This window comes from Anas platyrhynchos, chromosome 3 (genome assembly GCF_047663525.1).
Source record: "Anas platyrhynchos isolate ZD024472 breed Pekin duck chromosome 3, IASCAAS_PekinDuck_T2T, whole genome shotgun sequence".
Classification (NCBI taxonomy): Eukaryota; Metazoa; Chordata; class Aves; order Anseriformes; family Anatidae; genus Anas; species Anas platyrhynchos.
The window spans coordinates 36,231,692-36,255,713 of NC_092589.1; the positions used below are offsets into that span (position 1 = coordinate 36,231,692).

Below are 24,022 nucleotides of genomic sequence, written 5' to 3' on the forward strand. Positions count from 1 at the left end.
TTAAGACTTTCATAAACATGCTACTACTAAAGCAAGAAGTTAGATACTTTATTTTCTACCATACAAGATAGGGTATGAAGCCTTTGACTTCATCAAACAAATTTATTAAAGTTTCTTTCTCTCCTTGTTGAAGACCACCAGCAGTAATGCAGGATTATTATTTTTTTTTTGCTTTTAGTTCAAATCTAAAAACTGTAAAGTGAGGTGAATTTCTGGTAATCTATCTTATGAGAGTGTTTAGTTAAATATTAACATAATCAATGTTCACGAGCAGAGTACATATCAGTGCTCCTCTAAAAGACAGTTGAGGATTCCTAGTTGGAAGCAAATTGCAGGGGCATCACAGAAAAACAAAAGGGAATTCAAGTACATTGAGGTCCCAGGGGACAGTTTTAGAGTAGACTCTGAACATAGTTGATTTCTCTCCATTAAGTGAAAAATTCCACAAATGCTGTTGTAGATTTTCTCCAGGGAACTGAAAATGTGCATTTAAGTGAGAGTCACCATGTGTTTAGGGTTCAGAATTTCAATCCAGTAGCCATCAGGATCTTGAACAAATGCAAGTCCTTTCATTTTACCTATTTGAGAAAAAATAAAAAACAACCAAAAGAAACAAGATAAAGGTAAGACTACAGGACTATAAATCTTAAATACAAGAACTTCCACATTTCTTCCACATTTTTTTGTATTAGTTCAAATTTAAACAGCAAATTCCGAAAACATCCAGATTAGTTTTTAATCAGTAAGATCTCTGTGTGCTGTTGTCAATCTGACAATCAGTAAAGCTGTAGTTTAAAGTCACCTTGAAATCCTTATTCTGTTGATTCAAATCAACATTTTTGCCCCTGTAAGTGTTCCTCTTTTCCCGATTCTTTGCCCATGTAAACGTTCATATTTTCCTGAATTTATCAGGGAAACATTTTTGTGCTCTGGGATGTTTTCATACATTTTCTTGAACTGCCTTTGCTAGTAAAAAAAATAAAAATCCTCCGTTCCTCTGCCTTGCATTTTTCCCATGCCTGCCTCAACACTGAAGTTTTGTATAGTACTGTTTATCAGTTGTTTGTTCCCCACACCTGACCTGGTTTACAATACACACTTGAATCACTAGGTAAAACAAATGCAGTACAGTTTTAAACTGTTGGAAAAAAAATACTACTCACAACAACAGGGTTGCCAAAATTATTCTTCAACAGTGAATCAGGATAGCACAGCTTAACATGTTATCTTAAAGTGTTAAGTACCTAATTTTAGTTCTACTTCCTCTATAACCCCATTCACTGTAACAGAACCAACCTAATTCCTATTATATTCTAGTTAGGAAAAACTTCTGAGAATAGTAGTTTGATTTGGTAACACAGGGAAAAAATGGCATTAACTCTCTCTGCCTGCCCCATAAACAGTGAATGTGAAGCCCCAAGCCTCTTCCTACTCTCTGGCACTTGCTGCATCAATTTTAATTTTTAATGTTAAAAACATCTTTCTCTTTTTTTTACCCTCATGCTTAGCTGATTCCAGAAGTTTATGCCACTCACAGTCTAAGTTCCTTCTACATTCTTAGAGCTGTGAAGTGATAGAGAACTGAATTAAAGAGCTCAAATATCAACTCTCTCAAGCTTTATTAGGTGCTAAACAAGTAAGGGCTCTGAAACTCTAAAATCCTAGCAATATTGAGTTCAAATTTTAAAATAAGAAATCTATATTCAAGGTACAGTTGCTACAGGCAGACACAGAATAACATGCAAGAACAGACAAACAGTATAGTTCTGCACTGTCAGTTCTGCCCATTGTATAAGAGGTAACAGGGGTAATTGGTTCCAGTACATTTTAAGGAGTGACAACCACAGAGACATATTGAGCTTTCCAGGAGGCAAAACTACCAGACGTAGTATTTTAAGAACACGAAACAACAGCAAAATTACTTGCATTCCCGATTAAGTCTTACCATCATCTGGTTTCTTCACAAATTTCACTCCTAGTTCTTCAAACCTCTTACAAGCTTTATTGACATCAGGGACAGCAATTCCAATGTGCCCTGTGAAATGGGGTAAGAAGAGTCAGGTACACGCTCAGCATTGCTGGGTATTTGAGAAAAAAGTTTGCTCAGCATTTCATCCTGTGCAAAAAGTTCACTTCAGATGTGACATACCTAAGGAAATTATTGCTTCCAGAAAGAAGAGCATTTCAGATTTTAACAATATTCTCCTTCAGAAAATTAGCTTTCTGACAATGCTTTTAAAATAAGACATTTAAAGTAGCTCATATTATTTAGATGAGTATATTATCTAGAGTAGGAAAGAAATAGGATACTCAAGCTATTTTGTGTATTGCTTTTCAAGAAGGCAACCACGTAACAGGATTTTGTTGCATTTGCTCAGTTAACAGTGCAAGGCATTTATCATTAATGCTGTATTTGCAGAGACTAACAGTAGCACCATGCAAGGCCTGAATTTACAAATCAGTTCAGAAGCTTTAAATGTCAAGTGGCTAGATTGAGTATGAGACTTATTTCACAAGCCAGTGACCTTTCAAGTGCTCAAAATAAAGTCAAGCCACATGAATACTATCCTCAGTGCTACAGATGAGCAGAATTCCCCTTGTAGCTCAAAAGGGGTGATCAGTGCATTACCGAATAGAAATCTGAATTTAAATCAGTCTGAACATCACAATCCAATATGCAGGAGCAATTATTGCACTTAATTGAGTAGTTACTACTAATGTGTTTGCTTGCCAAAAGATTAGACATATAAAAAGAGCAACTGTGGATCATTACTCTGAAACATGTTGACATATTTTCATAATCTTTCACAGTGTATCTTGCTTCTTCCAGCATGTAAAGGACAAGTTTCCTTATTTACCACTAGAAAAGTCTTCTCATCCACACAAGTTTAAAATATTTTAAAATTTCTCACAAAAACAAAGCCTACAGCATATACATAATTTTTGCACTTCAGTTATACAGATGTTCTCTAAAGAAAAAAGAACTTTGAAATGCCATTCTTCCCCAACACACAAGAGTAAAAATGTAATGACAATAAAACAAAACATGAAAATTAGATGCACTAAACAGAAGACCTACCAAATCCTCGAGGATCCGAATTACCATTGTGATAGGACTGATTTTCATCATTTTCAGTGCCCCAGTTGCTGTAAGAAGTAATTATTATATGTTGAAGAAGAGCATTGAAATCAACAAGTTCTGAATGTTCAGTTTCCACGGAAGTCGTTTCTTCTAAAAACTAGAAGATTTCAATTGCTGGCTGCATTCATTAAACTATCAAGATTTTCCCAAATCATAGGTCCTAGAGAGTCTTCAAAGCAGACAAAGGGCTAATTCAGTCAGGTTCACACTAATATTCAGGTTCTACATTTGGATGAGTTTGAGAGACACTCCTATCTCATTCCAATTACAAAGGAGAACAAGTCTCCCTGCACTTCTGTGCAATCATTAGTAGCATTAACATAATTGCCCTGTTCATGTAAAGTGTTGTTTGTTTTTTTTTCCCCCGTTTGTTTTGTTTTCTTGACTTAATACCTCTTTTGATTAGATTTCAGAAGCAATAGTTACCCAACTATCAGGATGCTTCAGAGATCCCAGAAGTTCTAACCACATCATTTTTCCTCAGTTCCACAGTATCGCTCCCCAGGGAGTATGCATATTCAAAAGAGACAGCAAATACTATTTCATACTTAAATACAACTGTTCACCCAGAAGTTTGAAAGAGCCCTATAAAGAGGAAGACTAAGTCCCTAAGATCTCAGCCATATTTTAAGGCTATATAACAGTGAAGATGTTTCTACAGTAGTTACTGCATTTTCATTCAATCCAACAGGACTTACAGTCATCTGCTTCTGCAGAATCACCATTACTTAAATGTCATCTCTCACTATTAATACTTACTGTGTCAGTTCAAGTGTAGCTTTTCTAGAGAAGGTCCAAGGTGTTCTCTCAGTTTTATCTTTTGGGATATCATTTTTATCTTCGTACCCCAGGAAAAACAGCGAGAACTTCATAGTAGGGAAGTCAAATTTTTGAAGCAGTCTAAGTGGAAAAAAATATTTTGAAATAGTAACTAAAAAAGGTAATTGGGTAGCCTGCAAATAAACCAGTATTCTTCCCCCATGGAAGAATTACTGCCACGATTTTTGCCTGACTGCAATCCACACCTAAAAATAGCTATGTTTTGAACTATCAAGTAAAAACATTCCAGAACACATCATAAACTTCCAAAGACTAGAAGAAACAGATGCTTAAAAGCCAAGCCATCAGTAACTGGATAGCAAAGTCAATACAAGGGCTTAAGTCTGAGGCCACCACTGTTACTGGTATGTATTTCCTCAGGAAGATCCTTATGTTTATCCACATTACAGTATCACCACGGAATAGAAAACATTTACTTTGAAATTTACTCATGCCATGGAACTTGCTGGCACCAGACCAAGTTTACAAACACAGGCAAGTTAAAAAAAATAAACATATGGATGAAATATTTGTTACTATTCCACAGATTGGTATAACCATAAAAGCCATTTCAGATGTGATAACTTAATCAACTACAAAATACCCTAGGTCATAAAAAGCTGCTATATAAGCAGCTTATAAGGTTTATCCCTTTGCTAACAGCAAGAATTCACTCACTTTACTGTGACATATTTGATACACACACATCATTGTTCTATAGAAAATTGCACAAAATAAGACTGCTAAGAATGATCTCATATGATGCGTACAAAGTGTTGTAAGCTTCAAAGAACTTTAGACAAGACTCCACTATTTTTCCCTTATTCCTAGGGATGTTGCATACTTCAAATCATTTTTACATAGGAAGTTTGATCAGAGCAAGCAAGCAAAAACACACCTAATTTATTTTTCAGCTTACCATTTAATTACTTTTTAATTTCTATCACACACCTCTTCACTAAAGTTGGGGCATTTTATTTTACCTTAGTCTGGACTGATTTCAGGATGTTTAAAAATAAACTACAACATTGTTTTAAAACAAACTCTTTTCATATGACAAAAACGTGCACAGTCTTAGCACAAACACCTTAGGCTACTGCAGGGCATCTGCCTCCTCACAGCCCTCTCCAAAAGGAATTCAAACCTCGTCACCAGTCTGTGTCATCCTGGACTCTTACGTTTAGAAGTGGTTCTCAGCCAACTCTGAGAACTAGCAGAAAGTTTTAAGATTTATAGCAATGACTCCTTATTATAAGCACTGTCATACAAGTTAACTGGTAACTGCAGAATCAGTGCGGGGAAAGTAAGCAAGTTGTATACTGATAACTAATGACCTACTTAAAAAAAAAAAAAGTCTAGCCAACACCAATTTTAGCTCATTTGTAACATCGGCATTAATTGTGCTGTGGAAATTATTGGAGATTGCCAGACTATCTAACTTGGCATTAGCTGATAGGCCAGCATTGTTGATGTAGTTAGAGCAATTAGTATAATTACATCAAAATAACAGAAGTTTGTACAAGCAAAGTTACTGTAGCATACAACTTCCACTCACGTCATTCCAAGAATTCTTGTATAAAAATCCAGCGACTTCTTCGGATCCTTTACTCTTAACATTGTCTGCTGAAACAAAAAGTCCTGGAGGGGGGAAAAAAAGAAAAGAGTTTATTTTTATATATGAAACAAATACGTATTAACAAAGAAATCAGTTAATAATTAAACTAAAAACAGCAGGTATAGAAGTAACAAATACAATATTATATCCACTGTAAATAAAATATTTGCTCTTGATACAACTGATGCATCTTCGTATTAAATAAACAAACCTTTGTACTATAAGAAGAAAAAAAAAATGCAGGCATCATTCAATATGTAAATCAGAAATATCAAAAGTTTGTAGCATTCTTCTTATTATTTTTTTATGGAGCTGTACTGCACATGCTCTGTCCTGCATGCAGGCACGCTAGCAGTTGGTACACTGCACACATACACAGAACTTAACTGAAGCTAAACTGCTGAGCTCATGATTTCATTTCACAGTTGTTGAATCTCTGTCAAGCACAACGATATTTTGGCCTACCATTCTGTAAAGGTATTTTCTCAAGCCACAGCATTACTTTATATACCGAAGGGCTACTGAACAGCTAGGTGGATGAAACGCAAGTTAGATATTTTCAACACATACTCCATGCAAGGGACAGACTTAGAATCTAAGTTTAAATACCACTACCTATTCCCCCTAATAAAACAGCCCCCAATTCTCTCCCTTGCCGCCCCTCAACCCTCCAAAGGGGCAGGACACCGCCGCTACCACAGCCCCGAGGTGCCCCCCACACTCCCCAGCCGCCCGCCCCACCTTGGTGCTGGGATCCGGCTCGGAGCAGGCGCCATAGGCTGCCTCATCGCTGAGGCCGCACGGCTCTGCGGGGGCCGCCATTTCACGGAGCTGGGAGAAGGGGAGGAGAAGGGAGGATGAAGGCTGCCCGGGGGAGGCAGCGCTCCGCCCCAGAGGTGTGGCGGGGCTTCGTGCTACGGGGGTGTCCGCGAAGGGAGGATGGGCAGGGCTTTCCCCCGCCTTATTTATTTTATTTTATTTTATTTTATTTTATTTTATTTTATTTTATTTTATTTTATTTTATTTTATTTTATTTTATTTTATTTTATTTTATTTTATTTTATTTTATTTATTTTAATTAAAAAATCCGACCAGTCCCGCTTTTGAGGTAGCGGGATTGGTGGCTCTGCCATACTAATAAACGAGTGCTTTTAAATGTTAGTCAAATTTAACCTGCAGCGTGCGGCTGGTTAATTACCCCAAATGTGGAGGCACGGGTGTTCTGCATGGCTGTGAAGGAGCGCCCCTCTCTGGATCGCAGGCAGAGGGTACCATAAAAGCCCCTGGGCAGGTTTGCACATATAACTCCAATAAACAGTGCTTTATTCTGTAAATTCCTCCAACTGATGACACGTTAAGGTGGCTTGAAGATCTGACTTCATGCCTTTAGACTGTGAGCTTATAAATGTGTGGTTCACATATTTTAGTACAGAAGCTAAGGGAACATTTTGGATAGTAGTTGCTACCCGTTAGAGTTAGGTAGTACTGCTTTGGGCTAACCCGTTATTTCAGGTGTAAAAGATAAGAATATCCCATCTTTCAAAGCTAGGAATGGAAAACAGTTTTTTCCTTCCTGAACTGAATATTCAACATAAACTTCCACTTGTAATTAAGAAGGGGAAAAACAAACAAACAAAACAAACAAACAAAAAAAAAAAACACGGCAGCACACAAACTTTGTGTAAATCTTGTTACGTTTCTTGAGTTCAGTAAGTACACGTAGTGCATATGAAACAAATCCCTGATTTTATGATACCAAGCTGTGCAAGTCCCTTTACAGAGGCCTTTGGTGCTCTCCACAGGGAGAAGGCAGGGGCAAGGTTCAGCTCCTGGGAGCTGAGGTGCAGCTGGGGGCCCCTGAAGGGCGGCGGTGGCTGGAACTGAACCGAGCCGAGCCCGCAGCGGTTACGGGCGCCCGGTAACGGCCCGGCCCCATAACGGCCGGCCCCACGGCAGCCGCCACCTTGCGCAGTACCGGCACGGAGGCTGGCGACGGCAGACCGGAACGGGGGGAGCCTGCTGCGACAGGGCGGTTGTGCTGCCGGGGGGTCGCTCTCTCGGTCCCCGCGCTGTGAGGTATAGTTGGAGCCAGGCTGGTGAGGTGCTGCCTACATCTCTCTGCTGAACCAGCAGTGCTGGTTTAGGCACCTCAGCTTGTCGAGAGAGATACACATCAGGATCCCTGCTCCTCTGTGCTTGGGGGGGGTGGCTTCTCCTTCCCTTTCTGCTCCCCGCATCTTCTCAGATGTGCTCCTCTGGAGCAATGTGGGGCTTTCCTGGCATCCCACTAACGGGTATCCCTGCTCCCAGCCCTTTGGGCTGGCTCCGTTAGCGTACTTGATTGCTGAAACTGGAAGGTTTAGAATTGCCCTTAGGCTGGTCCCCAAGGTGAGGCTGCCCCAAGGACTGTGGAAACCTTGGCAGCTATGGAGCAGCACTGAGATTTTGTTTCTTTCTTCCTCTCCCTAAGTCCTACTGTCAACTTGCTGCTGCTCTAAAGGGGTTGGGAGAGAAGTTGAGAGAATCACTTTTCGATGGACTGGTGCTACTGGTAAACAAGGTACCACCATTTTCATCTTATTATTTTATAAAGAACTAGTGCATTGGTCAACATTTTTCTACAGATTTGCTGGGATCATGTTTGTTTGTTTGTTTGTTTATTTATTTATTTTAATGGCAAAACCTGTTATGAACCAAGCATTTGGGTTGGATCTTAGCTCTAGGATTAAGAACATAAGAAAATCAGAACTACCATACTATGTCAGACTAATGATCTTTCTCCCTTGTGTTCCCTCTCTAATAGTGGTCAGTAGTTGCTGGCTAATTTGGGAAAAAATGCAAGGACCAAGACACTATACAGGCCAGGGGCTATCTCCTGGTAGCCCCTTCAGATTCTGTCAAACAGAAGCTTGGGGACTACACGTTTGCCTAGATTTCAGAGGCAGAGCAGTGCCTCATCTCTGAATCTGAGTTCAGAGGAGAGGCATAAACATTTTCTGCATAAAAATAAGAAAATTCAAATAACATTCTTCAAGCTGCTATCAAAACCAGAGAATGACTGCTATCCCTTTGCTAAAACTTTTGAGAAAGAGGGAGAGAAATGCTGCCAGTGTTTGGAATGATGTAGGATACTAAATCTTGGATTTGAGTTCCAAGGAAAAGTGGAAAGAATGAATTTGTTGGTTTATGCTATACTTCAACTGTACATAAAAGATGGTGCTGGAAACTAGGCTCACTATTCATTTGTTTTGCATGAATAGGCCCTGTAGACAAGGTTTAGGGCATCTGGAGAGTAGGAAAAGAAAGTTTGAACATAAAAGAACATCTACTGTTATAACTGGGATAAGTAGTCAGCTGGAGTTCACGCTGTTTTCATCTGAAGATCATGCTCTTCTCATGCTGAGATTCTGAAAATCTCAGCCTAGACACCAGACAACTTGTGCGTATATGTTTGAAGAGTGAGGGAGGATGCTAGTATACAATGTAGTCTTTGTTTCTAAAGAAAGCTGTGAGAACCCATCTCTCTAATCTTGAAGTTTAGGTTAAAGTATCAACATCATGGTACAATGATACATACAATGGTACAATGGCAAAAGGCAAAGAAATTAACATCCAACCTGAGTTTCAAAGACAAAAGTGCCACTGCTGACCTTATAGATGTCCAGCCCAGTCAGATTAATATAGAGGAAAATAAAGTTATTAATAAATTTAGACTTCACATTTTAAGTGGTGTTTTTGGTTTTTTTTTTTTTTTTTTTTTTTTTTTTTCTGTTGTTGTTTGTTTGTTTTGTGTTTTGTTGGTGGTGGTGGTTTGGTTTGCTTTGTTGGTTGTTTTTTTTTGGTGCGTGTGTGTGACTTTTGTGACTTTTCCTAATGTGTTTTTTCCTAGTACTTTTACTTCAGGAAAGATAATATTTTCTGTAAGAGATGATTACCTGCCAAAGTCCACAGAACACTGGCTACTTTGCAAATCACGGGCAAAAATAAGGAGCTAGTAATGTAAAACCATCATTACTTTTCATGTCAGCCTAATTTTCTATTTCCTAAAGCTGGCAATGGTGTCTAAGAGCATTTAACACACAGTTATAACTGTGATTGGCTGTCTAAAGCCGTCCGTCATATGAAATACTAGGTAATTTGTGATATTTATTTTAATCTTCATGGCAATAGTACACTGAGTAGAATGGCAATTTCCATGTTTTTCTTTTTTTCTGTTACCCTGCGTGTTTATACGGGTTTCTGCAAAAAATTATCCATTATGACTTCCCCATGTGGCTGAACAAGCTATTTTTAGAGGACTAAACTAGCCACAAGATGATGACTTCAGGTGGAGCTCTACTGATGGTTACAGTTCCTTAAAACTAGTTGTTGAATCCATGTGTAGAACTGAGGTGACTGAACAAAACAATTATCTGTGTATTTAAGAATGTTAAGATTGACTGAAAAGGACTGATGGCAGCTGGCAAATGCAAGCAGATGAGCATGCTTCCTAATAGGAAAACAGGGAAAGACGATTTAGATGCTTCTTTGTAGCCATGAATTACAGGCTTGGGATTCACAAACCAAACCTTTATTGGGCTTTTGATGTAGTGGAGTAGAAAAGGGAAGAAAATGGCAGGGCCGCCTTTGTATAGCAGCCAACTGCTTAGCTGTCATCCATGAATATATTTTGTTTTGGACCGTTTTAGAAATCCTCATCTAAGAATGATTAACCCGCTAGTATTTTAGGCATCTGGGGTTAGTCACAGAATTAAGAGAAAGTCTGACTTTTGCACTGTGATGAAAATTTCTTGATGTGCTCAGTGCTCTAGTAACTTTTAATGTACTGTGTAAAACTTTAAAAATGTCATTGTGCAAAGAGGTTGCCAGTCATTATATTTTTTAGGACATTGCTGGTAACATTAGAAAACTGTGCAGTCTTGGGTGTTATTACTCTCTTGATAAGTTTTCAATGACAAAAAATCTTTTTTTTTTTTTTTTTTTTTTCTTTTTTGTACTAATTTAAATCAAGATAAAGCTTGTAGTTTTACTATGTCTCTATTTAATAAAAATGCTTCTGCTGAAAAAATACTACCCATACCCTCCATCTGAAATTATATCTGCAAACACTTAGACTTGTTAAGGATATTATGCATGGTGGGGCGTATTTTATAAAAAGAATGAGTAAATGCTTATGGGAGCAATGCTTTAAGACTTGATTTGGAAGTCTATACGAGCCTCTATGTAAGCTCATTTGCTGAGTATGTGTGCATATTTTACAACTTAACATATAAATAAAACATTTATATTTAAACCACTTCAGGTTCTCAGTAATCAGATATACAGTAAAAGTATTAATAGTTTATTATTATGTCGCTACTTGCTCCTCAAGATGTAATTGTATGGTAAATTAATTTTAAAAATCTGTCTGTAATGATCTTCAGTATGACATTTGTGAACTATCAAAAAGTATATATAAATGCTTCTTAACAACTCAGAGAGGACTTGATGAGACTGTTAAGTTTGTATACCTGGCAAGTCAGTTTTGAGATGCTCTCATTTTCCTTTCTTTTATTCCCTGCATTTCCATTCCTAACAGTCCTCTTGAAAAGTTAGTCTTGAAAAATGTGAATTGTTACAAACACTCGCTTTTTGGCATATTTCAGAATGGAAGGTGTACAAGAAGCTAATAATGAAAATTCAAACACTGGGGAAGATGCTGGGCCCCATCCTGAGGCAGCAAAGAGTACTGGGCAAAATCTCACTGTGGAAGACACTCTGCCTGTGCCTGCTGCACCAGAAAATGCTGGAGCCAAACCTGCTCAACAAATGAATATTTCCTCTTCCCAAGAGACTTTTTCTGCTGCCAGCCACAGGTTGTCTAGATTTTGTCGGAGCTCTAGTGGAGTTCTATCCTTGCAAGAAGCTTTAAAAGAAAAACAGGTTTAGTATTCAACATTAGGTCTTGAAATATATTTCTGGTTCTTTTCATAGATTAAACTCAGTATAAGTAAATTGTTTCTTTGTTGTTGTTGTTTCTTTGTTTATATTCAGTTTTCTTATTCCAGATGAAAAGTTAATCTGTTCTTAGTGTTTTGTTTTGAAGTTACATTGAAAGGAAGCAGGAGATATTAACTGAGTAATTTACACTGAAGCAAAGCTTAGTAGGAACTGCTTAGTTCCTGCAAATATTTATCATCTCTAGATACTTTATTTTGAAGTTGCTAAATTTCTGTATTGATATAATAAAATGAAATATTAATCACAGAAAAAAACAAACAAACAAAAACAACAACTGGGTAATATGGCACACAAATATCTTGAAATCTACTGTAGTATATTTCATGTTTGCTTCTCCTTGTCATATTCTGAGTTGACTTTGTTTTATAATAATTCTTAGTAGTTTGCTCTTTTTAGCCTCTGAAAACTCACATATTTTTTAAAAAATGGAGTAGTTATATATTCTTATAATACAAGACAGTAGTGTTCAGCATTCATTGCAAGTTAAGTAGCAAATTAGTGTTGCAATCAATTTCCGTATTTTTTTGTTTGAAAGATATTTTTAATGTTTTAGGCTCGATACAAAGAAGCAAGGGAATATCGAAGAACAAAAATTGATGCTTCATATAAATACGTGTTTGAAGTTCTCAGTGTCAGGCTAGGTTTAGACTTAACAACTGTGGAAGAAATGATTTTGGATTCCCCTTCGGTGAGTCTGTTCTGTATGTTTGTTGAATTTTGGTTATTAGTCAAAATATGTAGCAGATTGCCCCCTTTGATATGAATTGTTATTCATCATTTAGATTGTATCTTCCAGGAAATGTGATTAATAAGGCACGTGACTCATCTAAAATGATACCCAACTAAATCATTCAGCTGAGTTTCCTGGAAGATTTTCAAGTATTCCCTGTGTTTTTGATAGCAGCTTTTTCATCTTTCTTACCTCAAGGAAAACATAATTATTGCTGTTATTTTGACCCAAGAGATTATTGTTATATCCACCAGTTCCAACAAGTTTCATCCATCTCAGCCTGACATTATTATATTCTAAAAATAATAGATTTTGTTTGTAAAGCAAGTCTTGACTGAAATGTCAAGACTGCAAAAATACATGTAACTTCATAGAACCTTTTTGGAAAATACAGAATTTTATTTAGTAATGAGAGGAAGGATGAATACATTTCATTAATGCTATTATATTTGGAAAGGACCCATTAAATAACTTCTGATTATCATTGCTTTAGTTTCTTTTAAATGTTTAAAAGAAGGAATAAAGTGAATTTGTAGTGTGAGAAGGTTCCAAACTTGTGGGGCTTGTGAAAGCTCAGCGTTTCAAAGTGCTTAAAAAATCAGGAGCAAACAGCTAAATTTCTCTTTTAGTAGAGCATCAAAATTCAATATAAATATATGTAAACTTACAGCCCTTGCCATCTCTGATTGCATGATTTTTTTGGCTGTTAGAGATTTGACTTAGCATTCAAAATTCAAACAGATACTGTCTCTTTTGACCAAATATATCACTTGTTAGAACTTCAGCTGTTCAGTTACAAGCTGAATGTAGTCCTGATCAAAATCATTGTTCATTGTTTCTTTATTGATATTTATACACCATAAAATGTTTTTAAAGTCCTTTTTTTTTTTTTCCTAATGTTTACAGAATATAGAGGTGCTTTAAGTTTTGTCAGTCAACTAACATTTCCTTTCTTTGCATTTGCTAAATGGTGCGTATTTTTCGATCATCCTGACTTCATATAAAATTGCTGTTCTACACTGATTAACTCAGACACATAAGAGTCTTTGGGTACTTACAGATGGTGTTTTTTGCTGGGTTTTTGTTTGTTTGTTTGTTTGTTTGTTTTGCTTATTGTCACCATTTCAAAGCTTTTTAAGGTTAGAATTTCTCTAAATTTAGTGTGTTCATACACAGTTTAGGCCGATGGGACTGTGTCAACATTGTCCTTTAGCAATACTTAGTGAATTCCCATATGTATACACAATGTCTTTGACATATGTAAATTAAGTTTTATCCTTAAAACAGTAGACTATATGGTGTATTCACACACCAAGTGTTTGTACTACATTCACTTGAACCAGAAGCTGTATTTGCAGAAGCAGTAGCCACAGAGATAGCTCACATCTTACCTCATTTATAAAATCATGCAAGCCCAGAAGTTACTGTTCACCTTTCTATTGCTCTCAAGTTGGAGTACTTTTTGCTGTAGTGAATCTTTCTCTGATTTTCTCATTGACCTTTGAGCACTTTATCTATTTACTTTATATATAATATATATCTAACTATTTCAGGGGGGATTTTTCTTTTTTCTTTTTTTTTTTTTTTCTTTCAGTTCCAACCCTGTTATCAACTATTGCCTATTAAACTAAGTGAAAGCACAGTGTACATTTCTTGATCTGCCTTGCCTTTAATTCTTTTATTTTTGCACTGTGTTGTCTTCTCAGGAGTGGGTTTAAATTATGTCCATTTGGATGTTACTTATTTTCCTACCTCACTTCTCATTCAGATTATATATATATATATATATATATATATATATATATAATTTTTTATTTTTTTTTTTAATGGGAAGGAGGTAACTACCAAGTAGAGCCTTTTAGCTGGACAGTTTGAATGCCAAGCCCCATATCTTAGTGATTTCATCATCCTTGCAGATAACTACAGAGGCTGTGAAAGAAGCTAGATTTTGACCAGATCAGTACCCACACTTACTCCATGCTCTGAGACCTTCTGATCTCCCCCAGGCCTTCTTTCAGTGCTTTTTAGAGCTTTGTTTCCTGTGAACCACATATTCACCAGGAGATTGCCTAGGACAGTTTGGAAATCCAGATTTTAGAAGCTTTGGTTATAATTTCAGGCATGTTTTTTGAAATGATTATCTGTATGCAAACAGTTTTCACTTCAAAGCTTTGCAATCCAATTCGTACTTTCCAAAACACCTTGTATAACATGACAAAATCAAAACTGCTGTCCAGAGACTTGTAGGGTTTCAGAATAGTCACTTCATAGATAGGTACAGCAAGGTGATTATGGGTCATTATGGTTTCCCTCAGCTGAGATAATTGTCCTTCCAGAAGTCAGCAAAATCTTTGTCATCATGAAAAGGTTTTTGAGGAAATGTGACCAGTTAGTATCTCCAGGGTAAAATCCTAGTGTCTGATGTTATTTCAGTTTTACAGACAAATCTTTTACTTTAAAGGGAGTAGAGTTGCAACAGCAGGATATGTCAGGTCATGCAAGCCTGCTATATATGTTGCTAAGTGTCTTCATGACTAGTTACTTCCAGCTGATACTTGAGACTTGCAGATCTCTTAGAGTAACAGAATACCCCGTAGTTTCTCTGCATTACTTGTCAAGATCACAAATATTTGTTATACGATTATCGGGAACCTGTGTATGCAGATTCAGTAATTGAAGGAAATATTTGAATGGTCTATTATGTTGTTTTGCAACTTCTGATAACATGTTGAGTATAAATGCTAAATGCCATCAAAACCTTAAGCAGTGGCATGTTCAAATGATGCTGCACATCTTAAATCAACATAAAAAAAATAATATTTTGAGTAACAAGTATTCACTTTTTGATTTAACAGTTGGATGCATTTGATTATTTTTTTGCCAAGGGAGGAAGTAAAGCATTGAAAATTTTCTATCAAGAAGGAGATGTACCAGGAATAGGTAACTTTTTAACAACATTAATACATTAAAGCAGATGTATACCATCTATATTGTATATCATCTATTGTTAAATGTGTTTAATATTACCAAAATAAAATCTGATTTTCAGTTGTTCATAATTTTGCAGTCTTTTGCTGTAAGGACTGAAAATGCATATTGTAAATGCTTGCTTTGTGAAATTGTCCAGAAAAACAAAACAAAACAAAACAATTTCAGCCATTCCTGAATGGAGGGCTATAAAAAGAGAAGTTATTTTGAAATGCTAAATTGTTTGCAACTATTTCTTCCAGGAATTTTGCCTTCAACTCATTAGAAACTTCTTTCATAAAACCTGTTTGAATTTGCATTTATTATGTTTTAAAATGTTTGATTTTCAAATGCTCAGTAGAGAATTAAAATTTGATGTCTAAAATGCATAATGATTTTCTAAGCTCTGAACATGCTGTTCCCTTACCTACTTATAAGAAACAATCAAATTGCAGAGGATTATATTCACAGAGGAACTGAGAGTATCTCACCCCCTTATCACCCTTTTGTATGAGTATTATGCCCACTCATCTACTGCTAACCTTTATCAAAAATATAGAAGATTGTTGCAGCCAATTATTCCTCACCTACTGGCAGAAATGTGTGGTAAACCTGAAGGTTGAAAATGTAATGATGAATCTTATGTTAATAAGCTGTCACATGATAGAATTCGTCCTTTTTTTTTTTTTTTTAGCATTGCATATTAGCTTATATTCAGATACTGAAATAATGCACAAGATGAAATATGAGCACTCAAAATGAGGAAAAAATCGAATTCAGATTGCCAGAATAATTTTAATTAATTTTCTTTGAGTATATCGATATGTTTTTGAGCAGAACATTAAAGACTGCCTCACTTTCTTCTACCATTTGCCTGTTTTCCATACGCTGCTTTTTCTACCATTTCTGCTTCCTATGCCACTCCTCTCTAACTCCTTACTGCCTCCCTACTCATTTTTCCCTATTTTTTCACTTGGGTATGACATCTTTGATAGAGTGAATAAGAATCAGCCTATAAGGTATCTCAGCCACCAGCAAAATACCCCAGAAAGATGGACCTGAGCAAATTCCCTTTTCAGTGTAACCCAATAAAATGAAAGTGCTTTGTGAGGCATATATTGTAGGCTTGGTATAGATTTTTAATTGTGTGGATAACAACAACCATGGATTATTTACTTCTCTTACAAAAGAAGAAAATAAATAAATTATTTGTTGAATTTTATTTCACTATATTTCAAACAGTTTATGATACCTTACCTTAAGAAAAATAAATAAATAAATATAGTGATACCTGTGAAATTCTTTTCAGAATGTGGTCGGACATTTCCAGCAGTTGTAAAAGGAAGTAAAATGATGCAGTTGTATGTGGACAACACACCAGACAAATTTGTCGGGCTATGCTTATTTTTTGTTCGCTTTAAGAATGACAGTCCTATAAATGCAAAAACTATACATGAGGTATTCTTTTATATATTTTAAAAACTAAGAACTTAAGAAGTAGCTATTCTTGTTTCCTTATTTGTGTTATTGTTCTTACATACATAAAGTTTTTCAGTGTTAGCCTGTATGACACTCTGAGCTCCCCTTTTCAGGGAGATGATGCATTCAGCAAATACTCAGGATATCCTGTGAATTCAGTGTCTTGCAGAGCTCTTGTCAAATGAGAAATCAACATTTAGATTAGTTTCTCATTCTCCTCCTTAACATTTTAGAAGAAGTTAATGACACTAAGTTCATTGTAGGTGTGAACAAAATCTCTAAACTATAAGGACTCACATTTACCTAGAAGACTTTATATACAGCAAATTCCAGGAAATAAAAAGTTTATTTGTACCTTTCTCTTTTATGTATCTTTGAATGTATGAAATGCAAGTTTATCCTAAATAAATCATGTGGCATGAGGTTTTCTGCTTTACAACTATATAAGACAAATTATTAGATTTGTGTGGGATTCTCATAAATTATCAAGACTTTTATCCTTAAATTAAAGTTTTCATACACAAAAACAGAGTAACTTTATTAAAAAATGTTGGTTTTATAATACTGTTTACAGTATAAGTTATTGCATTACTAATGATCATTCTGCTACATTACAGGATATATTCTTTTGTGTTTTGGATGCTACTGAAGGACTTTTACGTGGTGTTAGGAATATGATAGAAAAGATTTTTCTCCCAGCTATCCTTGCAACAAATAATTGGGGTGTTTTAAGTCAGACCAAACAGGATACAAAAGACAAACAAAATTTTGTGGAAACAATTAACAGATACCTTTCATTTCTGGAAGGTAAGCTTTGCATTTAGGAAATGATCACATTAGAGAAATTCTATATAAGAATATCCCTTTAAATGCAGTAGGACATAGGTAAGCAACTTACCCCATTCTTTTTCAAGGAAAAAAATAAAATGATCAATTACTTGCACACTAAATACATGGATAGATTATTTGCTTGAGAAAATTATCTAGTTATATGTTACTTCTAAGGAAGCACATACTGGATTTAAAAGAATTTTCTGTTTTATACAGCTGCAGTAAAATGGCTGCTACATTAAAACTTTGGAAGTACATTTCTGTAATCAGTAAACTTAAATTGTTTACACTGGTAGAAACAAGTTCTCAAGTTTTAATTGGTTCTGTATTGTAATCACTTTTTAATTTTGTATTAATGATTTTTTTTTTCAGGGGCTATAATAAGCATTGAAGGAACTGTTCAGTTGAAACAAGTAGATCATATTAATTTTTCTAAACTCCGGTCCTTTGAGGAAGTAACAGCAGCAGCAGATAATCCTGATATGGTTCACCAGCTAGAGGAAGTACTTATGATCTGGTATAGGCAAATTGAAAGAGTAAGTTGTTTTAACACATCAGTCCAACACGAATGTGGATAGATACTTAAAAATGATATATGAAACTTGCCTGAAATTATTTTAAGGCTAAAACTGTGTCTTAGACATACTGTCATACTTACATGTAGACATGCTGATTGCTTCACTTCTATAGAAAAATGAAGTTGAGAAGGCAGTAGTCCTTTTCCATGGGTACTGGCAGTCTAGTAAGAATACAAGTTTCTGAACTGTTACTACACAAATAAGGAGGATATAATAAAGAGAATTATTATATAATATTAATAAAGAGGAAAGGACAGAAGGATGCAAAAGGAATAATGCTGATGCAGACTGCATACATGTATACCACATATATAAACACATATACATCTATACACACATATATACAGTGTGTGTAATATATGATGACATATTAAGTTTCTGCTCCATTTGTGGTGTGAGATAGTACTCTTGGAAGAGGCCCAGCATGGCATTTTTGTGCCATGGTGATGTCTCAGTTATCCAAGAAATTATTGTCTGAGATTTCCAGGATAAAGCACGGAACTCTTTGTTGTAATACTGAATCCGTATAAACTGGGCATGTAAATAAAAATATCAAAGAAATGTAAACAGAGCTGTATGCATATTTATCTGTACGAAGATGAGTACATTTATGACTTTTACGTCTGATATGCAACGCATTTATTAAATAGTGTTTCACTTTTATATATATATATATATATATATATTTTTTTTTCTTCCCACCAAAACTGGATGCATTTCAAATTCTGATTACAGAAAAAACAAAAATAAATAGAGGCGTATGCTGAGATCTACCCAATTTTTGACAGCCACTGAACATAATGCAGTTGTTGCTTTGTCTTCAGTCTAAGAATAACATTAACTGCAATTCTGAATTAGGATTCTTTTCCAAATCAGAACCATTTTTATGTGACAATAACGTGCTTGTTCCTGTTTAGTTAGTATCCTCAGAACATTCCTTCTCTTCTTTTTTTATGATTTGTCTATTCTCGACAATAGATATTTTATTTTATTTTATTTTATTTTATTTTATTTTATTTTATTTTATTTTATTTTATTTTATTTTATTTTATTTAAAATTGATTGCAGGTTCTGATTGAGAGTCAACAGATGAGGAAAGAAGCTGATGATTCAGGTCCACTGACTGAACTAGAGCACTGGAAATGCATGTCCGCTAAATTTAATTTCCTTATTGAGCAGATCAAAGGACACAACTGCAAAGCTGTCATTAATATTCTGAATGTTGCACATTCTAAACTACTGAAGGTAATTCTTTTTTTTTTTTCCTTTTTTATATTGGTTTTGACTATAGCGGACAAAGCTTGCAATATTATTTTTTTTCAATCGCATTTAAGAGAAATTTCCTGAGAATTAAGAGAAAAGTGCTAGTGTGCTTAATATATTGAGAGAAAGAAGAAGATACTAGAGATCTAGGAAAAAAAAAAACATTAATGATAAAATAACTTTTTTTTTTTTTTTGTGAGTGCCTTTAAAATTCGATTTACCAAAGTTTGCTTCTGGAACATCAGTGCAAGCTAAAATAAATAGTTCACTATATATAAAGTTTTTCACAGTCATGTTTTTCCTCTAGATGTGGCAAGAGCTAGATGCCAGAATAACAGATGCAGCAAACGAATCAAAAGATAATGTGAAATATTTATACACACTTGAGAAAGTTTGTCAACCACTTTATAACTATGACCTTGTAAGTATGCTTTTCATTATTATTTAAGCATAGTTTAGATATTTACATAGAATGTCCATAAGACAAACTTCACAGCAAAAGAAGACTTCTGTGTATTTGCTTAAAAGTACTGATTTTTCTAAACATCTGTCAAACTAAGTGTTAAATTAAAACATTTTATTATGTATTACATTGCAATATATTTAAAAATATGTATTTTAAAAAATATATGTGATTGCTTAGTTAGTCCTGCTGCCAATATTATTTTTAAATGAGCTGAAATATACATATTTTATAGTGCAATAATCTCAAAATATGTATTTAATTGAAAATTCCATATGTCAATGAATAATCACACAGCTGTAATCAAAATAACAAAATTGCAATTATATAAAAAAATAATGAAACCTAATGAGGTCCCAAATGTTTCTCTCAGGGTAATACAATATTTTGATGTTGAAAATTATATTAACTGTTTTTATTTGTAGAAGTAACAGCTAGTGAGAACTTAAATGAAAGATTGCCCATGTAGACTATTCAGCCCTAATTCAAAGTAAATTTTAGGTTTAATTTTTAATACTTATTGTTATAACAAGGATTTGTTTCTAAAGGTTTTTGCAGAATAGGGTGGAAGGAGGAAATAGCCTAGGAAAAACTGCTTGTTCCACCTTGTTTTCCAGTACTCTTTTTGATCCTACCTGAATCCTGTCTGCTGTCAGGGAGAGCTGCATTTTTTTTTTTCGGAATTTACCGCAGTTTAGGATCCTACTTCAAAGTTTTAACTGAGGGGAAGCAAAAAGACCGTGATAATCTATGATACAGAGATGATACTGGATGGAATAGAAGAAATGAGGACTCTAATACTAAGCAGTTTACCTTCAGTCCTTCAGCCTATCACTAGAGGGCGCCAGGAACCAGGGAATAAAAGTCATAGTCAAGTGTGTACAAGACGAGCTATTTCATAGAAATTGATAGAATACTTTTTTTATTTTAAATAAATCTATTTGTGGGTAGAAACCCATTAAAGAGTTTGATTGTTAGTTTACTATTAGGGGAAAATTAACTTAGTTCTTTGTTTAATCTGGAACACTTTGGATAAATCTGAATTAGTTTAATCTCTTGGAGCATTGTTCCAGAGACTAGGATAATTTATGCAGGGTTTTCTGTTGTATCCAACGTAAAAAATAACGATATCCAAGCTGAATATGCTCTCTTTTAAAAATAACTGCATTGTGGATTGAATTGAATTTAATATCTGGTACTTAAAATACATTAAATATTAGAAGTTTAGGCATAGAATATATACAGATTTGATATTCAGCACATGCATAAAATATGGTATTTGGTGTATGCAATGTCACATATCTATAGCTGAAGGAGACTACAACTACCTGAAAATTTAGAATGAGTGTTTAATTCAGGGCTTTGAATAAGAGAAATCTCTATACAGTCCAGTATCCAGGGTTTTCTTTTTCATCGAGATGAAAAAGAGACTTTTCTCCCATTTGCAGATGCCTGCTACATCTGTCCCCAGTATTAGTGTATTTTGAGTTTGCAGGCCATAGTTAATTCCTGGATCTTGGCTTCTCTGTTAAGTAGTGAGTCAAACTTACTTGCTCTTGATGATCTGAATTGCAGCTCTGCTAAGTTCCTAAAGAGGTTTTCAGCTATTTTAGAGCTAAATGGCTGAGCCAGACAAAACTAAAATTTTAATTTAATCCTCTAGTACAGTGTTTGTGATATCATTGTGATGTGCCACTGGTGCTACTTCTTCAAGCCTTAGAGAAATTGCAAGCAAGAGTTCAGCCTTTAGGGTATTTTGTGTAGGTGTGCAATGAAGGCTTCCTCCAACACTGGAACCATCAGTCATCCTTTGGCTAAAGTGAGTTATGCTCTGGTTCCTTTGGAGAGACTTTGGAGAAGGTTGTATTTCAGAGATCCTGGCTAAACACTCATCTTCTGTCTTACCTCTTGTGGTCTACAGAACTGAACTTTCCTAGGCCTGTGATATTATGTTACCATTGTATTAGCTTCTCTCCTATTTGTTTTGACCAGTTGTTTGGTGACAAGTAAATCCTTGTCAACATTATTCAGGTAAAACGCTAGAAAGTCATGTCACTTACCTCTCTTCTAGCAACCTTCTGTTCAGCAGCTTTGGTTTCATTGCTGAATTCCTTGGGGTGGCTTTACTCCTGCTCACAGGATCTTTTGGTTGGGGACATTGTTCTGCTCTTAGCAATCCCTGCAGCACTAGAAGAGATGGAAATTCTGCACAAACTACCATTGGTCCTGAGGGCTGGCACCTGAAGTACACTGCTTCTGTAGCTTTGCATCCCTTCCTTGAACCTGACTTTGTCAGCAGCAGCACCAAGGTGCTGGGAGATGCAGTCACTCATTGAAGTTTGCCCTGTTAAGCAGCACAATGAGATGAATCTTCTTCCTTATGCTTTATCTGAGCATGGTATCTCCACCAGAATGAGTTTGCAGTGGCACAGATAACCAGCGGGCAACATTTTTCACTAGTATAGGGGTACTTAAAATGTCAGTTCTGGGCCTGTCTTTTTCTTTTCCAAAGTAGAACACAATCCCAGAGCTTTCTGGTTTTATACTTAAAAGGTGCTGATTCTTGTGCTGATCCTTGACATTGAACCAAACAATCCTATTGTCTTTTATTGTCTTTTTAGTCTGTGCAGGGTTGATCATCTATGCCAGTCCTCTTCCTCATCCACTTTTTTTGGTGGATGTGCCTTCTTTTACTTTGTGAGGAAGCTGAGGTCCACCCTCAGTATTTTCCAAATTCATATGAGATCTACTTGCCTAATTTAGAGTAGACCACTTAGAGTGGTGAGTTTTTTCCCTTTTTTTTTTTTTTTTTTTTGCCTGTCACTCAAGACCAAAGGAATTGAGGAACTTCTGCTATTTGCATACCTCTTAAAAGATTTGTATATTTAAGTACAAGGGCTCTTAAGTAACTGTTCTCAATATTTGAATAATATATTGGTTTTCCGGTTTTGGCTGGGATAGAGTTATTTTTTCTTCGTAGTAGCTGGTATAGTGCTGTGTTTTAGACTTATGAGGAAAATAATGTTGATAACACACCAATGCTTTTTACTGCTAAGCAGAGTAGTGCTTATATGCTAAGTCAAGGACTTTTCAGCTTCTCACGCTGCTCTGCCAACAAGGAGGCTGGGGAGCACAAGAAGCTGGGAGGGGATACAGCCAGGACAACTGACACAAACTGACTAACAGGGTATTTCATACCATGAGTATGAAATTGTTGAGTACCAAGATCTGGTTGGGGGAGTTGGCTGGATGGATTACTATTGCTTGGGGACTGGTTAAGCATTGGTCAGCTGGTGGTGAGCAATTCCACTGTGTATCATTTTTGTGTATTTTTTCCCCTTTCTTATTAAACTGTCTTTATCTCAACCCATGGGTTTTGACATTCAGTTTTCCCCCATTCCCACTGTAATGGGAGTGAGTGAAAAGCTGTGTCGTGCTTAGCTGCCTGCCAGGTTAAACCACAACAATTGGAGATTATTTTTAAAACACACTTTTTGGTCATTTTTCTCAGTGTCACTATACCATGAAATTTTGTATCTGCATGAACGAACTACAAATAATTTGCTTCTAGTCTTGACTCATGACTGAAGAATGTTATGGACATAAATAAATATTTTTAGACACTCCTTAAGCAGATACTATTCCTCCAGTGGTACCATATGCTTTGGATGCTTTCCATTTTTTTAGTGAAGTAATTTTTTTTGAACTAAGCCTTCTTTAGTAGTGATTATTTGACAAATGTGAAGGTCTTGTACAGTAACCTCTCTTACAAGACAGTGTCTCATGTATTATGTAATAAATGTAAGAACATCTTGGGAGTATTTGATATTTGCTTGGTAATTACAATTTCTATACAATTTCTGCATATTAGAACCATAGAACGGTTTGGGTTGGAAGGGACTTTAAAGGGAATTCTGGTTTCAACCCCCCCGCCATGGCCAGAGACACCTCCTACCAGACCAGGTTGCCCAAAGTCCCATCCAGCCTGGCCTTAAACACTTCCACAGATGGGGCATCCACAGCTTCTCTGGGCAACCTGTGCCAGTGCCTCACCACCCTCTGATGGAGAAATTACTTCCTAATGAAAAATTTTAACCTACCCTCTTTAAGTTTGAAGTCATTACCCCTTGTCTTG

General features: G+C 35.7%; 2 protein-coding genes across 2 annotated transcripts in view; one reads left to right on the forward strand and one right to left on the reverse strand.

The window, feature by feature from the left end:
* Positions 1-27: 27 nt before the first annotated feature.
* Positions 28-6,478, reverse strand: LOC140002138 (lactoylglutathione lyase-like). The gene is made up of 6 exons (XM_072035705.1): positions 6,318-6,478; positions 5,517-5,599; positions 3,902-4,042; positions 3,080-3,147; positions 1,946-2,035; positions 28-578 (listed from the first exon to the last, which is right to left on the reverse strand). The coding sequence occupies exons 1-6, from the start codon at positions 6,396-6,398 to the stop codon at positions 490-492; spliced, it is 552 nt and encodes a 183-aa protein (XP_071891806.1). The 5' UTR covers positions 6,399-6,478; the 3' UTR covers positions 28-489.
* A 214-nt stretch (positions 6,479-6,692) lies between these two features.
* LOC140002139 (dynein axonemal heavy chain 8-like) overlaps positions 6,693-24,022 on the forward strand; it is a 135,855-nt gene continuing 118,525 nt past the window's right edge. The window contains exons 1-10 of the mRNA XM_072035706.1: positions 6,693-7,652; positions 8,047-8,136; positions 11,222-11,498; positions 12,130-12,264; positions 15,162-15,246; positions 16,583-16,731; positions 17,370-17,559; positions 17,956-18,119; positions 19,230-19,406; positions 19,732-19,845. Coding sequence (XP_071891807.1) covers positions 11,223-11,498; positions 12,130-12,264; positions 15,162-15,246; positions 16,583-16,731; positions 17,370-17,559; positions 17,956-18,119; positions 19,230-19,406; positions 19,732-19,845 — 1,290 coding nt within the window. The 5' untranslated portion in view covers positions 6,693-7,652; positions 8,047-8,136; position 11,222. The remainder of the gene's footprint in view (positions 7,653-8,046; positions 8,137-11,221; positions 11,499-12,129; positions 12,265-15,161; positions 15,247-16,582; positions 16,732-17,369; positions 17,560-17,955; positions 18,120-19,229; positions 19,407-19,731; positions 19,846-24,022) is intronic.

What these genes read in the sequence shown, in the direction of transcription:
- LOC140002138 (XM_072035705.1), bottom strand. Translation starts at nt 6,398, where the DNA reads ATGGCGGCCCCCGCAGAGCCGTGCGGCCTCAGCGATGAGGCAGCCTAT. An exon ending in ACAAGAATTCTTGGAATGAC is followed by an intron (nt 4,043 to 5,516) that starts GTGAGTGGAAGT and finishes TTTTCCACTTAG; the next exon opens with ACTGCTTCAAAAATTTGACT. An exon ending in GCTACACTTGAACTGACACA is followed by an intron (nt 3,148 to 3,901) that starts GTAAGTATTAAT and finishes TACTTCTTACAG; the next exon opens with CAACTGGGGCACTGAAAATG.